We start from the raw sequence: 15,283 nt of genomic DNA on the forward strand, positions 1-15,283 counted from the left end.
TCAGATTCTCTAGGTGTGTTTGTTGCATCATTTAAATATTCCTTTCCTCCAGGAATGTCTTCCGTGAGTTCCGCGACCAACAGCAGCGTCAGCTCGACTCGCTCCAGCAAAGCCTCCACTTCTTCGAGCAGCAGTGGGCGACAATATGTTTACCGACAGCCAGCGGGCGCCTCCCTAAAACGGTCCCAAACGCACCAAATGAAAGTGAGTTTGATTTTCTCTCTGTATCTGGCATCCGTCATCTCAATTCTGCTGAGCGCGGCTCTCTGCACTCATCTGCTGGGAAAATATTGACTTATTTCCCGGGCCGAATGAAATTGCGTTTTCCTGCCTAATGCTTAATCTCCCCTCTTCATAATTAAAACTGATGGCAAGACTCGGATAGTAAGAATGAGCAATTAACTTTCTCCGCTAATGAATATCTGCGCTGTTTTGCAGATGCGACTGCAAGAGTACAAAGACCCGTCGGCGGCGAACTCCTCTTCAGGGCCCTCTTCCCTGAACAGTGTGGCGAGCTCGTCGGCAGGGTCGACCTCAACGGGAGGACGCCTGCCACCCATTCAGGAATTCCAGCGAGAATTCAGAGCCAGCAGAGAAAAGTCGAGCGGAAAGGAGAGGCCTTCAACGTCCACGAGAATCAGGTGCGTTCAATTCTCACAACTCTTCGGGATGTTTTTTGCAATTTTATTGGAACCCGGAGGGTCACTCACTCGTCAGCTCATTCAAATTGACATGGTCCCAAATTTAGTCACGCGAGAGGCTTCATTCATGACAGCAGCCACGAAGATATTTATTTGCGCTTTCGTGCTGCGCAGGTTGCATACCCAACATAATAATTTGTCTATCGCATCCAATAGCGGAATTTTTGTTCTTGGTTAAAATTGGCTGTTTTTCCCAGGTGCGCACAAAAAATTGTCACCCAACTGGAAAACCCCGCGCCTGCGAAGAAATCATCGTCGTACTTCAGGTCAAGATCGCCGGCGAAAGGGGCAAAACCGAAGGACCCAAATAAGAGAAAGGAGGAAAAAGAGTTGAAGCGGAAGGAGAAGGAGGAAAAGGAGAACAAGAGGAAGGAGGAGAAGGAAAATAAAAGGAAAGAGGAGAAGGAGAACAAGAGGAAAGAAAAGGAAGAGAAGGAGCACAACAAGAGCAAAGGCAAAAGCACCAAAGAAGCGGCTGCTGCTAGTACCGACTGAGCCTTGAAAATGCAATCCTCTGCCTCGAAACCCTTTTGCTATAAGTCGAGTAGGTTTTTAGATGTGTATCACCCCCTCCCCCTCCCACACCCGTGTTTATGTCATCCTGCGTCGCGCGTTCACCCTTTTTTCTCGCCCGGCAGATAATCAGCGCTGGTTTGAGAAACGCGTCCTCTGGAAGAATTTCGGTTTTCATAGTGAGACGCTTGAAAGAGTCGCCCCTTTGCTCAAACTGCGTTTTCAGATTGGTGCACATACCGCACGACTCCAGCCGGTCGAATTTGACACATTTAATTCTGCGCCCGCGCGCGCGAAAAACAAGCTAGGGAGACAGAGTGCGTAAATTTAATATTATTTCGCAGCCACAAGAGCAATAAAATGCTGAGCAAGGCCCCATTCTGCGTAGCGGTGGGTTCCATAATTACACACGTAGTGAATAATGAAGGAGGACGGCAGATTATAATTACACACATGAATACTAATGATAATGTGCTTGCGGCAAATTTTATAGTCAATTTTTCTACACACACAATCTCAGCAAGAAACATGCGCACACAGCGTCAGCAGATTTGAGCAGATCCCCACGTACACGGTTAAATTATGTGTATGAAAAAGTGAAAAAAGTCACTAACTGTAAGCAGCGAGCGAAAAGATAAGCAGGATCAACAGATTTAATAAAGCGCGCATACCGGATTCTAGAACGAGGATTAAAAATGCTAAACTACGTCATATCCCTAAATGTACACAAATAATCAAAAAGAGAAACTCGTATATGAAAGAAGTATCAGAAAATTTACGGTAGGCTACGTGGTTTTTACCCTAGTAGCTTAATTTTATACATCGCAGAAAGCTGCTGAGTATTTTAAAATTTAAGAGAAGAAACATTTGAAACTCAAACGAAAGTATTTAAAGTATGAGAATATAAAAGTTGCCAATATATTTTGATTTTCTAAAATGAAATAATTAGAGTAATAATAAACTGTAAATTGTTGGAGTCCTTAAACTTTGTAACGCCGTAGGTGAGCGTCGTGCGTTTAAAGTTTGTTAATAGGATGAAACGAGAACGATTTTGATTTCCAATTTTGCGAAGGAAGCAGAAACATCACAGGCTGTTTTACTCTGTAGTAGTTATGTCCGAGAAAATCCCTGTATAGTAGAAGAGCAGTTCTGGTGTCTCCCTGGTAGAAAATTACGAAATTAGGGCTTTGTTGTGCGAACGGAGATTAAAACGCGTACAATTCAATGCAGAAAACGATATGATGATTATTAGAATTTTCATGGGAAATCACTGTTTTAGAGAGAGGTCAATGTCAGAGTAAAATACGCAATGTGTGTATTATAGTCATCAGTTTAAGAGCTATATTTGATGTCTCTAACTAGGTGCAAACATTCTTATGATTATGTTCTGTTGAAATTACACGCCTTTTTAAAAAGTTTTTCATTTACTTAAATTATAATCCAATCGAGTTTCCGTGAGTTTGCTCTCATTTTTTTTAAATTTGAATCGAGCAGTGATGTCGCTATGATCGTTTAAATTTAGGAAAGACCGGAAGGGTTATAGAGATCATGAAATGAATTTAAAATGCAGTCTACCAGCATGCGTAAATTTAGAATGCTCAAGACGCAATAAAAACAAAATTCCACTCAAAGTATGCGTATATAGCGTTAAAAAGTTCTGACGTCCGTTTTTCTCGATTAAAATATCGTCTCTTTCTCTCTATCCCGTAGGAGAAAAACCTATGATAATTTCCGTAGGACAGCGTAGTGAAATCTGTTTTTCCTCTACGAATCTTTCAGAAAAATAGCTCGAGCAAAAATGTATAAGAATTATTCAACGTGTAAAGAAAGAAAGTAACTGTCGTTCGGCAATAAAATTACTCATGTTAGAATAAGATAGAGAAAAATTCCACATATAAATACACCACCAACATATATTTGTAGTTTACAGTTAGCTCGTGCGATATATTATATTGTTAAGTACTCAAGACTATAGGAAAAGAGATAATAATATTATCCCTCCCAAAGTAATTGATTGATTGTCGTGAACGCGTCCCTCTCGTCCTAATTCAAAATTCCCACGACTATTTGCTGTCGCAGTGGTGTTGTGTGGGCGATCGAGCAATTGAAAGCGTGACTGAATTCCTCTCTCAACATATCTCTGCGTAAATTCACGAAATAACGAGACGTGAGAGAGAAAAGGAGGATTTATAGTTTTACTCTGATAACCTTTTCATGTTCCTAGTTTCCTTTGATTCGCTTGCAGCATTTTCGTGCTTTTTGTCTTCCACCATTCCAAAAATCTAACAATGCAACCCCACACGTTGCGCATTTTCAAGAAAAACAAGAGGCGTTTAAGTCTTCCTTATTTTTACACTCTCATGATCTAAAAAGAATAAGGAAATATCGACCCCCCCTGCCTCCAGATGGCTCACTAGCAAATTGTTCTATTGGGATTTTTCATTTTTAATGAAACACTATAGGTCCCGAGTTTGCTTTTTAGCACCACTCATGCATTAACAGCCAGTTTGCGGTTATATTTTTTGATAAAATCGATAAATAATAAACTTGGATGCTTCGACCGCTCGGCATCTAGTTAAATGAACTCGTTGAGTTGTTATATACAAATTGTGTAACATCATGCTACGTTGCCTACGAATTAATTATCATGAGAGTGCATGCAAGGAAAAGAATGCATTAGAGTGAATGCTCCATGCCAGCGAAAATAGTTTCGAAACAAAAACTGTATCTCATGTAACACTAATGAATCATAATAGTAAAGACGGTGCTATAATGCATAACGTGCCAAATACATGAAGTTGTAGATGACATGATTGCAGAATAAAGTAAAAAGAAAAATATCAAAACCGCTTTTCATTTTTTTAGGGTCTTTGGTTATCATATATGTATGTTTTAAATAAAATTCCAGGAGTTTCATTGGGATCTTAACTTGCAAAAGAAGTAAAAATTTATTTATCTCCTCTCTTTCATCAAGTTAGGAATTGTATAAAAATACAGTTTTCCGTTGATACATTTTCTGTTTCTTCAGAAAAATCGCGGTGGGTGTTGGTGAAAACCGTAGTTTATTGCTCCTGGCTGTTTTCACCACTGGACGAATCATCGTCATCAGCTTGGCGCCTGAGAGTTAAGGTTCCATTTGGTAAAAAAATGAAATAAAGTAAATCGTACTTACTTGTTGTATTGCGCCTGATGGGGGATGGTGCCAAAGGAGGTGCTGGCGATGGAGGAGCCTGCAAACTGCTGGCCATCAGGGCGCTGGCCGTTCACACTGCAACGAAAAGCAATACAATAAGCCAAAGCCACGGGTAAATTTTGTTGTTTACTTGGTGCCAGTAAAGTAGGTGCTTTGACCGGGAAGCGACTCTGATCCACTGAAGGACTCAACGGTGTAGGGCCTGAAACTCTCAGTGGTGCCGAAAACATCACGCCTGAAAGCAATAAAGAGAATTGACCACATTGCAAACTTCGCAGAAAACAGTTTGGCGGGAGAACAGGGCAGTTATGAGAAATTACTGACCTGAATCTGGTGGTGGTGGCTTTGGTGCCCTCAGTAGCCTTATTGGTAGCAGGGGTGGTTCTGCGGAGGGGTCTTTGGAACACGGTAGGACGGTTTAACAGCTGGCGGTTGGAGTCATCATCATCATCCTGGCGCTTTACAATGGGCCTCACGCTTGAGCTAGAGTACACATCTGGGAGAGACTTGGATGTGGTGGAAGATGTATCACGCCTGAGAATGAGAAATATGACAATTTTCATGAAAATATTTTTATATGTGATGAGCTATATCTACAGAGGAATTAGAAGAAAATTATGAAACTTAAAGTTAGTTGATCAAACTGCACTTAACGCCTCGATTCTAATTGCTTATTTTTATGAATTCTTTTTGGAATACGCAAAGGCTTTTGAAGCAATAAATCCGTTTTAAACTAAATAGAAACAAAATATCAGAAAAATTACTTGAATTTGGAGGCTTCGGTGGTGGTGCGGGTAGCCCTAGTGGTGGTGGAGTCGCTGCTGGGGGTGGTAGTGGTGGTCCTGCGGAAAAGGTTGGGGCGGTTGCTCGGCCTTGGGATGAGGGTGGGCCGTTGCTGGAACAGTTGGCGGTTGCCGTTGTCGTCATCAGCTTCCTCTCCGGAACCAGAGTCAAGAGAAAGTGGGGCCTGGCGCTTGTTCTTGTGCGAGATGCTCAAGAAAGGCTTAGCCTCGGTGGTGGACGGTCCGTTGTAGAGAGGCTGAATTGGGGCGACGATGGTGGTGGAGGACTCACGCCTAGTTGCGTTTAATATTACAGTCAGGTTTGCAAGCGACAATTAAATATTCAGTGTTTACCTTTGGTGGGTGCTTTAGATTTTTATTTAATTATATTTTAATTTAAAAATTTGTTTTCTATTTGATTGAGATTTATTTTGAATTAATTGCAATTTAACAGTACTCATTTTACATATTTTCAGCATGGTTAAGTGTATTATGATTGCGTGGCGGTGGAATTCTTTATACATGTTTGCTAAATTCAATAAGGCTCTCTAGTATACATAATCATCCACATCGACGACTCCCTCACTCGAATGATGTTGCCTGACATCAAAAGCAACCAATTACTTTGCAGGACATGAATCATTTCCTATAAATACGCGTCATTAGGCGCCCCATTTTTAAGGAAACTTATTTTGACGCATGCTCAAGTTAGGTTTTAAATTTAAATGTTGTGTCCACTTACTTGTTCTTAGGGGCAGCGGTGGAGGGGACCAGGGGCTTAGCTCCAAGACTGGGAGAGCCAGTGGCGATGACCTTGGCGGTGGTGGCTTCGCGCCTATCAAATAAAAAAAACTATAAATAAATTGAACTTCAACCCCTTCATTGGCAGTACAATTCACGATGAGCAACGGTGCTGGAGACAATGGGTAGCTTGGCGGTGGTAGCTTCCTCACGCTTGTTCTTGGGAGCAGACGTGGAGACAGAGGAAGAAGCCAGAGAGCCAGGCAGGACAACAGGCCTCGGAGAGGTGACATCACGATTATCGCGCCTGAAGCAGCAATCAAATAGAATAGTACTTTTATTAACCGAGTCCAAAACTTATCACTAGAATTAATTTTGTACCAAAACCTGTACCTTGGTGGCAGGGTGGAGGCAACCGCAAGAGGCTTCACAGGCGAGTTGGTAACCTCACGGGTATTACGGGTGGAAGAGGGAAGCACGGTGGTGCCACTCAGGGGAGAGCGAGCAGCGGCCTCTTGGTCATCGCGACTGAAAATAAATTCACCACAAGGGTAAAAGGTGCGCGCGGGAAAATGCAACGGTTATCCTTACATGAAACGTCCAGCGGTAGTTCCAGTAAGGAAGTTGGGGTTTCCTTGAGGAATGAACACTCCAGCAGAGCTGCTGGAAGGAACAAAAATATATTCGAAAGATGTTACGGAGAAATTATTGAGTAAAATCGTGTGAAAAATGTATTAATTTCAAATAATTTTCCTAAGATACCAGATTTTTGTCAAAATTTTAATGAACATCAGGGCAGATGGCAGATAAATTGCAGAGTAAAATTATATCACGATTGAAGCAAAATCAATTTTTAAAGACGATTAATAATTAAACGCCAAAACGTGTACAAAAAATCAGCTAGCATATTTTTTCCTATCTTAATTCTACTAAACGTTTACCAAAAATTTAAAGAATAAAGTATAGTTAACACTCACCCTGGTCCTGACGATCCACCGAGGGGCTTCACAGGCTCAAAAGACGAGGAGCCAGCTCCGAAGGAGGGCCTCGAGGTAGGCACATTATCTGCAGGGAAGGCGTGGGCACAGATGGCACAGGCCAGCAACAAACCTACCGCAATCTGAAACGCAAACAGTGTCAAGTGAGGTCCATCAAGAGCTCAAGAGACTATTGCTGCGTACCTTGGTGTGAGCCATGTCTAAGTTCGCAGAAAGATGCTGGCTGAGCGGCGGTGCGGCCGCTTTTATAGGCCGTCCTTGCCTGGCGCACCAATTAGAGCAATTAGCGCCAATTCGCGCACCTCTTAGTCACGCTTAGTCGGTGAGGGCGACGCGAAGGCAACTGACCCCGCATGCAGACATGGTCTCTTGTTTGTTTAAGCGAAATCTGCGTTTTTGGTCGCACTTCAACGTGTCAGAGCAGCAACCGATTCGATGTTGAGCTGAATGAATGGAGGCTCAACATTTAACACATTTAGCTTCTATCCATGAAAAAGATTTCCATATTTACCAATTTCTGTTATTAATGCATTTCTACCTCAGCAGGACTTAAAAACAAATTCAAACTATGGTTTACAGTCTGAAATTAAGATTTAACTTTTTTATGTCATGAATTTACAACTATATCTGAGATTAGAACGTGAAATAAAAATTTGAATAATTGGTTCGCCTGTGTTTAATTTAATATTTCATGCTATATCTATTGCAAAAATAATAACGATTATTCACAACATTTTCAGGCTTCCACAAAACATATTCACCCTGTGTGTGCTATATAGTGGTTAATTTGATAGAAATTACCCTTCCATCATTCACATCACGGATTTCAGCAAGCACCACACTTGTTAAAATATAATATTTTTCTAATTATTAAATTAATTGCTGATTTTGAGGAAAATTTTGTGCTGTGTGGATCAATGATCAGTTAAATTGATTAATGTAGATGAGATCAAATTAAAGGTAGAACTGGGGGATTTGTTCATGAAAGAAAAATCAGACGTTCAATCAGAAATCTCGTTCTAAAGGTCGTCACTCACCCACCAGCAAAGCGATTTTGAACTATGATATTAGTACTTTACTGTTCATCATTTTTTTTAAATATTATATTTTGCCTTTAGTTAATTTATAGTATGATCAAAATCAGATTTTATTTTTCCATGAAATAGGGCTGCGGTTGACAGGCAAATCTAGATGGCATTAATGAAAAATCGACTTTTTCGACAAGGAAATATCCGATCTTTTCTTCCACTAGGATGGAGACGTTTTTAAAGATTCAACGCGCTATATAATTAGATTAAAATTTATTTGGATGGATCTTGTACAGTTGCGAAATATAGCCGCGTTTTCCAGCAATTTCTCTATCTGCGCTTCAGTTCTGAGAATGTGAATCCCAAAGTCAATTAACACTTGACTTCGGCCACGGCCTGAGACAATTAACACAATGCCGTCACAAAATCTTTCTGCAAAGTAAATATTACTGATTAGCAAATGATGACAGGCGTGTGCCGAGCGGTAGATCAAGTAAATGGTGTCACTTGCCAAGAATAGCAAAGATGTGAATAAAACACAATCTGAATTTAGTGTGCGCTCAGAAATTTTTTAATTGTTTATAATTTTTGACATTTTCAATACATTCACTATAGGTATAAGTCACTTTTGGACCTTCGGACGAAGAGAAAGAGAGGAATGGAGCGGAGAATATGTAATAATTATTTTCGATTTGATAACACCGTAGAGAGATTGCAATGCGACTCAAGCAAAGAGTCAGCATAACAAATAATTCAAATCAAAACCAGATTAAACTATTTCCTTAATGTCAAAAACTTGCTTCAACCAGCGAATTTCATCACAAGTATTAATTTTAAATAATGTAGCTCTGTAATCAGTTGGCCGCTGCAAAACGTGAACATTCAGGGATGCAGCTCACTACCAGCCGGCATCATCCCATTTGTTGCCCCAGTCATCTCCGGGTTTACTCTTGGACCCACTTGTCACGCCGTTTGACTTTACCGGGGACTCGCCCCAGTCATCCCAGCCCTGCTCTTCTTCGTATTTTCGAGTGCTGCAAACATGAAGTTGTTCAGAATTATTGATGACATTATTTGCAAAAAAAACAATCCTGTCTTACCTGCCCCCTTCGGTGAGGGAAGATTTTTCATTGCGTGGCGACGTTGGAGATGATGTGGAGTTCTGATAAGGGTCAAAATTGCTAGGCGGCTGCTCTGAATTGGGGGAAAGAACTCGGCCAATGTCGGTCCAACCTTTTTTACCTAGCTCGCCCATCTGATAATGATAAAAAAATTTTAAATTGCTTGGTACACATGGCTTTGATATAACTTGTAATTTGCATTTAATTTCCATAAAGTGAGCGAAAATGAATTTTTACTCAAGCAGATGGAAAGAAATAAAAAAAATGTTCAAAATAAAATAACTGCAATCCAACCTTGGAAGCTAAGGTGGTAACTTGCGAGCCTACGTCTTCAAGCAGTTTACCTTCCTTGACCTACATTTGAAAGCAAAACAAATTAAAAAATGACGAAACAAAATGGAGTGATAAAAACAGCATTGTGCAGGGAATTTAAACTCCTTGTTGTTATTACCTTTTCACCAACCGTAGCACCGATTTCAGACACCTTCTGAGTCGCCACTGACCCTATCTTTAAGGCATTTTCTGTAGCTTTACTGGCCACTTTGGAAGCAGATGATGAAAATACGGACCACCCCTGAGGCACCAGAACATTCAATCAAAAGACTGAGCAAGGATTTAAGTTCTTACAGAAGCTAGAGAGCCCATGGCACTGCCAAAAAATTCTTGTGATGAGCTTCTTGGTGGTGGATCCATGGTGTAACCAAACCCTGAGTATTTTCCACCTTGAGATGGTGGCAAGTGACTGAAAAATAGATAAAACTCTAAAGCATAAGATCGAGACGACTTCGAAACTAAAAACGTCTACAGTTAAACATACACAAAGTTTATGGAATGCAGCAACACTGCTCAGTTTTAAGAAAAAGATTTTCCACGCGATTTGTAATTATTTACAGTTGAGAGCAAACGTACTCTGGCCTTGAGGCGTTTTCCTCTTGCCTTCGGTTGAAAAATGCTTGTTTCTGGTCTTGGAATTCCGGCGATTGATAGTTCTGTTCTGCTCCTTGGTACCCACCAGAGAAATCACTCTGGTAGCTGTTGTAACCACTAGACTCAGAGCTTTGCTTTAGAGATCGCTGCGAGCTTGAATTGACAATGCCGCTACTGTACTTTTGGGCTGGAGAACTGGCCTCATCCCATGGAAGCCCCTGCGCCAAGGTGGAGATCTGGAAAGGCCAAAGTCGTTATCAGGTCGAGTTTTTAAATGAAATTTTGCACTCATAGCGAGCATGACCCAGTTCCAACACACGCACCTTGTCACGATAAAGGGCCGCTGCTTTTGTATTATACTTCTGCTGGATGCTCAGGGTTTCGTCCCAATCATCTTGAGTGTCGAAAAACTCTCTCGCCCTCTGATTTCCTCCCACCTACGAAATGATAAAAGTGCACAAGAACGCTCACAGGTCGGATGTTGATAAGACCTTCATCTTCTCCAGTTCACTGTCCTTCCACTTGTCCATGCTGATGGAACGCACAAACGAAAGGTGGACGCCAAGTCCTCGGTGCTTGCCAGAGCACTCGAGGCATATCCAAATCCCATAGGTCACAGACACCCACTGGGGGTTGTACGTCCCGCACTCAAAGCATTTCTGCATAGAAAAAGCCCAACGATAACACCAATATTTTTATCACTTAAACGCAAGTCAATAAATAACTGCAAAAGCTTAAATCGTAAAAAATAATTTGATGAATCCAATGAGCTGATTCAAAGGGACCTACCCCATTTGCATCCCTGATTTTAAGGTCTTGAAGCACCTTCCGAGTGCGAGGACTTGCCATGTCAACCAACACAGCAGCTGGGACGTAATCATCAACCTGCTGCAGCGCTGATGACGTCAAACTGGCCTCGTTTTGAATGGATTTGGCGCGAAGGAGGTGTGGAATAATGGAATGCGGCGTCGCCATGGGTACGGGTGACACACCATAATAATAATAATATATACTTGGGGCTGATAAAATTCAAATCCAATCGAGGAATAAATTACACTTCTCATGCTATGTCGCAGAGAAATATCAGCAGACCCGTTTCGAGAGTGGGCGCCGACGAGAGGCCTCGAACGCGTTGGACACGTGAGGAACGACCGCTCACAAGGAGTTTGGCCGAGGATAGACCGAGTATTCCTGACGCCATGCGGAGGGGATCAGCAGCGATGTCAGCGACTAATAGTGAGGACGTGTTTTCTAGGCCGATTTCTAGAAGAGGAGCAAAAGAGTCAGACAGAGTAAGACATTTGTTTTATTTTATGTAAGATCAACCACGAATATTGATTTTTCATCACACGAAATAAGTAAGACAAAGCAAATGAGCCAAAGCTAGTCTTAACTGAATAGTGAATCGATCAAAAATGTTTGAACGTTATTTAGCCGCGTATCATAATTATTTTTTTAACAACTATCCCAATTATCAATCAATCTCCTCTCACTCAGATTAATTTACAAATAAAATCGTTCGTAGTTCTAATGTTCAAAATATACACCAATAGCAGATGTCTGCCGTTCCAACAGACCGGCCTATGACAGGAATTGTAAGACCACCCTCGACAACTGTCATTAAGGGAACAGGGCTTAAGCCCATTGGAACAGGTATTAAACTGAAGCGACTTGAAAAATTACCAATCTTGAGACTTGCGTCGTGTCACACTTGAATAGTTTTAAATTTGTAAAATACAAACAGGCGCTGCTGGAGTTTCCCATCGGCAGGTTCAGGATCGGTCATATTTCATGGGTCTTATAAGATCTGCTATGGGAGAGCTAACAAGCGAGATTTCAAAGCTGAAAGGCCAGAGCGAAGAAATAAAAGCGGAAAAGGCTGCCTCTCAGGTGTTTGAGAAAAGGGTCCGAGAATTAGCAGAGGAGTTGACTGGTACGCACCAAGTTCAATTGTTGATTGATGTTTTAAGTTTTTGATAGGTTTGCAAGAGCAACTCTCGGACTATAACTTGCTAGTGGACAGACTAAACACGGGAGCTGAAGTGTCGGACGTGAATTTGGAAATCGCAGATGTAGCGCACGAAAGCGAAAAAATTTCTAAAGAGGTGGAGTCCCTGTTTGCCAAGAAGCAAACCCTTGAGGATGAGTCCAACGAACTGAAGGAAAAACTAAAACAGGTCGGTTGGTGCGAGAAAAATAATTTTTGTAGCCGTATTTCAATACTCCTTTTTGTATGGAGCACAGGAGCAGCACATAACTGAAAAATTGGTCTTGCAACTGGACATGGCAGGTCAAGAAAAATTCGCTAGACTGCAGCTAAATACAACTAAACTAGACGCCAAGGCAGACGAGCTGCAGTCACAATTAGACGCCATGAACGCCGAAATGAAAGAATTAGAAGAGAAAATAGCGCAATCCGAGGTTTGCAACAAAATCGAAAGAGTCCGGATGTAAAATGCTCAAAAATCGTAGATCCACAAGGAGTCGCTGCGGCTGCAACGACGTCTGCACGATCTAACTGTCCGCAGGGACGCTTTAGCCGAGGAGGAGCGCAACCGACAATCACCAGGCCAGCAAAGGGACTCTTTGCTGGCAGCTGTTAAGTCACACAACGCAGAGCTTGCCGCTTTGGATGCACAGAGCGAGAGAGAAAAACAAGCCATCCTCGTCCTGCAGAACAGCATCTCGCAAGCAACACAGGTAGGTGTAACAATAATGCATCCCGCTCTGAATGCACGTGTAGCGGCACAGCGTGATCATGAACACGGCAGGCGCGTTGAGAAATAAAATTATTGGACACCTATTTTGAGACATAAATTAAATTAACGTGCAAAAATTCTTACCTATTTCTTACGCTTATAAAAAGAGATATTGTCTCCCTTGCAAGGCACTGGAACAAAACAACTCCGACCGGACGTCGCAGTACTCAGAACTGAAGAAGAAAGAGGCAGCCATCGAGGAATTTCTGTCTGGGTTTGAGCTGGCAATGCAACAAGAACAAGCGAGACGAAACGAATTGGAGAAAGAGGTCGTCACCGCACTCCAAGCTTATTCAGCCCTGTTGGAAAAAACACAAAATTTGCCAAGGTGCGTTTCAAGGAAATAATTCAACGTCCTTAAAAGAAATATGTAGGTAACTTTGTGCTCATATATATTGACAAAATGTTGGAAGATTTTTGCCAAATGGTGATTTACGCCAAAAGTGGTAAGTAAATACCACTTTCAATTTGATGGTATTTACCATTGGCTAGTAGCTGGGTAAAAAGTCCGGGATTTTGTAAGCAAATTTTATCTAGCCTAACTTGGGGTGTCTGTATGATTTAATAAATCGTACTATTTCATGAAAATTTAAATATATTCCAAAAATTGCACCGATTTCAATTTTCCACGGGCTGGAAGAAAAAAATAATTTTAAGGGAATTTTAGGACGAACAAATTTATTTTTTAATTTGAATTTCAGTCTTGAGGCCTACGGTGAGTTAAAGGAGCAGCTTGGATTGAAGGAGGGCGAAGTTGAAAAGGCTAAATTCACTACGCAAGGGTTAAACCAACAGGAGGCGCACCTCAAGTCACAAATGACCAGAGTAAGAAGTGCTGAACAAACCAATAATTTTAACTCATTGATTCCTCACAAAAGGTGTTGGAGTTGGAGGAAAAGGTGACGAGAGAAACAGATAATTTGCGGTCCAAGATGAAGGAAATGGAGACCGAGCAACTGAGGTTGTCTGACCTGCCAGGGTTGAGGGGAAAGGAGGAGGAGCGTAAGAAGCAGTTGGAGATTCAGAAGAATCAGGCCCAAAAAGAGATGCAAGAAAAGCAGCTGCTCTTAAAGAGCGCCAGAGAAAAATATATTTCCTTGGAGGTAAATCACAGTTGTCACAAAATTGGAACAAAATAAGGGAGTTTCGAGACTGACTGTCTAAAGCCAAGGTTTTAAACCGATTTAGTTAGAACAGGCCAATCAAACTTGGAGCCTACTTAATACAGTAAATTTAATAGTGTTGGTCTCGTCCAGTTAAGTGATAGCGTTGTGTGTTTATATTCATTTATTATTTGCAAAAATTGATTTCAGAAAGCACTATTAGAGAACGATGTGTGGACCCAGTTAAATCATCTAGAGCACAAGTGGAGCCAAGCAGCGCAAAACAATCAGGCATTGACCGACTACATCACGGCACACCAAACGCAGTCAGATTATAAATCTATCAAAGACAGGGCAATGAATATGGTGGAACAGTACAATCAGTTCCTTAAAACGGCGCAAATAAGGCCAAATAATTAATATATTTACGTGGATATTTTTTAAATTTGTGTCTTCTAGAAATTACAATAATTTAAGTCTTATATATCTTTTACCAAAATATTTAGAGTGCTTTTACCTCTGATAGACTGAAAATAAATTAATAAACAATACATTAGCGTATTGTGTTGGAGACACCTCTATGAGGACGAGTTTCAGTCTCTTATCCTGCCCCAGCCATGCGCTCTGCTCTCATTATTCTCATTTTCGCAGTGTAATATTTTTATCGTTCAGATTGTTAGCATGTTTTATGGCCTAGCTGATTGAATTTTGATGTATTCTTCCTATTTAAAAGACGATGACATAGTTTCTAACGATAAACATGATATTTCTGAACTGTTAGACATGGAGGACGGATCATTCTTGGCGTTGACGGAAATATAAGCTATTGCAGAAGCCAGAAGTGATGATTCGGCGCGATGGTGCGTTTTTAAACCCCTTGAGCGTTTTGAGCCGCTGTATTTATTTACCTCCTTGTGCCATCCCTGGCAGTCGGCAGCCAGTTAACATTGCCAATTAGCAGCCCAAAAAGATAATCAAAAGCCAATAATGCCCGGATACGCACACTCATCCGTCGGTCCAGACTGGAGATGTCATTGAACAGTTAAATAAATTACATCATCAACCTCTAAAAATCCAATAAGTGATGCGGATTGTGAATAGTTTGAAACGAGTTCATTCAAACATTTCATCGCATGGTGACGATAAATCTTGCTAAATTTATACATAAAACCATGCATGAAATCATATTAAATTAAGTGAGCTACAATTTGTGATGATGCAAAATTTGCAATAAAATGTGCCAAAACTGGCATTAAAGAAAATAAAATAATATACTCACAATGTAATAAACCTAGAGCTGGGGCATTCTGATGTTATTGGCGGTTGCTTTTTGCAGTCAGATCGCCTGGGCAGCCCTACCAGCCCTTATTTCGCTTCGCAGCTTCACAAAAATTGTAGTTCTTTCTTCAGGAACACA

General features: G+C 41.2%; 4 protein-coding genes across 6 annotated transcripts in view; 2 read left to right on the forward strand and 2 right to left on the reverse strand.

Moving 5' to 3' along the window:
- LOC135938529 (nucleolar protein 58) overlaps window positions 1–4,057 on the forward strand; it is a 28,387-nt gene extending 24,330 nt beyond the window's left edge. Inside the window, exons 4-6 of the mRNA XM_065482205.1 lie at window positions 53–204; window positions 439–641; window positions 899–4,057. Coding sequence (XP_065338277.1) covers window positions 53–204; window positions 439–641; window positions 899–1,196 — 653 coding nt within the window. The 3' untranslated portion in view covers window positions 1,197–4,057. The remainder of the gene's footprint in view (window positions 1–52; window positions 205–438; window positions 642–898) is intronic.
- Window positions 4,058–4,125: 68 nt separating this feature from the next.
- LOC135938528 (mucin-2-like) lies at window positions 4,126–7,260 on the reverse strand. The gene is made up of 11 exons (XM_065482204.1): window positions 7,112–7,260; window positions 6,908–7,050; window positions 6,522–6,593; window positions 6,324–6,458; window positions 6,082–6,237; window positions 5,932–6,024; window positions 5,172–5,483; window positions 4,732–4,941; window positions 4,538–4,642; window positions 4,387–4,482; window positions 4,126–4,331 (listed from the first exon to the last, which is right to left on the reverse strand). Exons 1-11 carry the CDS (start codon window positions 7,124–7,126, stop codon window positions 4,277–4,279), a joined length of 1,392 nt encoding a protein of 463 aa, XP_065338276.1. The 5' UTR covers window positions 7,127–7,260; the 3' UTR covers window positions 4,126–4,276.
- A 1,244-nt stretch (window positions 7,261–8,504) lies between these two features.
- On the reverse strand, window positions 8,505–10,951 carry ArfGAP1 (ADP-ribosylation factor GTPase-activating protein 1). 3 transcript variants are annotated; one of them, XM_065484464.1, is made up of 10 exons: window positions 10,794–10,951; window positions 10,496–10,663; window positions 10,328–10,441; window positions 10,185–10,240; window positions 9,987–10,121; window positions 9,705–9,819; window positions 9,529–9,651; window positions 9,372–9,431; window positions 9,057–9,211; window positions 8,505–8,990 (listed from the first exon to the last, which is right to left on the reverse strand). In XM_065484464.1, the coding sequence occupies exons 1-10, from the start codon at window positions 10,851–10,853 to the stop codon at window positions 8,855–8,857; spliced, it is 1,122 nt and encodes a 373-aa protein (XP_065340536.1). In that variant the 5' UTR covers window positions 10,854–10,951; the 3' UTR covers window positions 8,505–8,854. The 3 variants fall into 3 exon arrangements, with proteins under 3 accessions (XP_065340536.1, XP_065340534.1, XP_065340535.1); XM_065484462.1 differs by having other exon boundaries at window positions 9,987–10,240; window positions 10,794–10,950; XM_065484463.1 differs by lacking the exon at window positions 9,372–9,431 and having other exon boundaries at window positions 9,987–10,240.
- On the forward strand, window positions 10,900–14,447 carry LOC135939862 (intraflagellar transport protein 74 homolog). The gene is made up of 10 exons (XM_065484461.1): window positions 10,900–11,296; window positions 11,558–11,657; window positions 11,749–11,937; window positions 11,985–12,181; window positions 12,249–12,425; window positions 12,477–12,704; window positions 12,892–13,091; window positions 13,465–13,588; window positions 13,642–13,866; window positions 14,077–14,447. The coding sequence occupies exons 1-10, from the start codon at window positions 11,072–11,074 to the stop codon at window positions 14,284–14,286; spliced, it is 1,875 nt and encodes a 624-aa protein (XP_065340533.1). The 5' UTR covers window positions 10,900–11,071; the 3' UTR covers window positions 14,287–14,447.
- Window positions 14,448–15,283: the final 836 nt, after the last annotated feature.

The sequence above is a fragment of the Cloeon dipterum genome, chromosome 3 (assembly GCF_949628265.1).
Source record: "Cloeon dipterum chromosome 3, ieCloDipt1.1, whole genome shotgun sequence".
NCBI classification, from domain to species: domain Eukaryota; kingdom Metazoa; phylum Arthropoda; class Insecta; order Ephemeroptera; family Baetidae; genus Cloeon; species Cloeon dipterum.

Coding starts and splice junctions, on each gene's coding strand:
- LOC135938528 (XM_065482204.1), bottom strand. Junction 6,238..6,323: donor GCCTCCACCCTGCCACCAAG/GTACAGGTTTTG, acceptor TTGCTGCTTCAG/GCGCGATAATCGTGATGTCA. Junction 4,643..4,731: donor GCCACCACCACCAGATTCAG/GTCAGTAATTTC, acceptor TATTGCTTTCAG/GCGTGATGTTTTCGGCACCA.
- ArfGAP1 (XM_065484462.1), bottom strand. CDS start 10,853: ATGGCAAGTCCTCGCACTCGGAAGGTGCTTCAAGACCTTAAAATCAGG. Junction 9,652..9,704: donor CCATGGGCTCTCTAGCTTCT/GTAAGAACTTAA, acceptor CTGGTGCCTCAG/GGGTGGTCCGTATTTTCATC. Junction 9,212..9,371: donor TTACCACCTTAGCTTCCAAG/GTTGGATTGCAG, acceptor TATCATTATCAG/ATGGGCGAGCTAGGTAAAAA.
- LOC135939862 (XM_065484461.1), top strand. CDS start 11,072: ATGTCGCAGAGAAATATCAGCAGACCCGTTTCGAGAGTGGGCGCCGAC. Junction 11,938..11,984: donor ATTAGCAGAGGAGTTGACTG/GTACGCACCAAG, acceptor AGTTTTTGATAG/GTTTGCAAGAGCAACTCTCG. Junction 12,426..12,476: donor AGAAAATAGCGCAATCCGAG/GTTTGCAACAAA, acceptor CAAAAATCGTAG/ATCCACAAGGAGTCGCTGCG.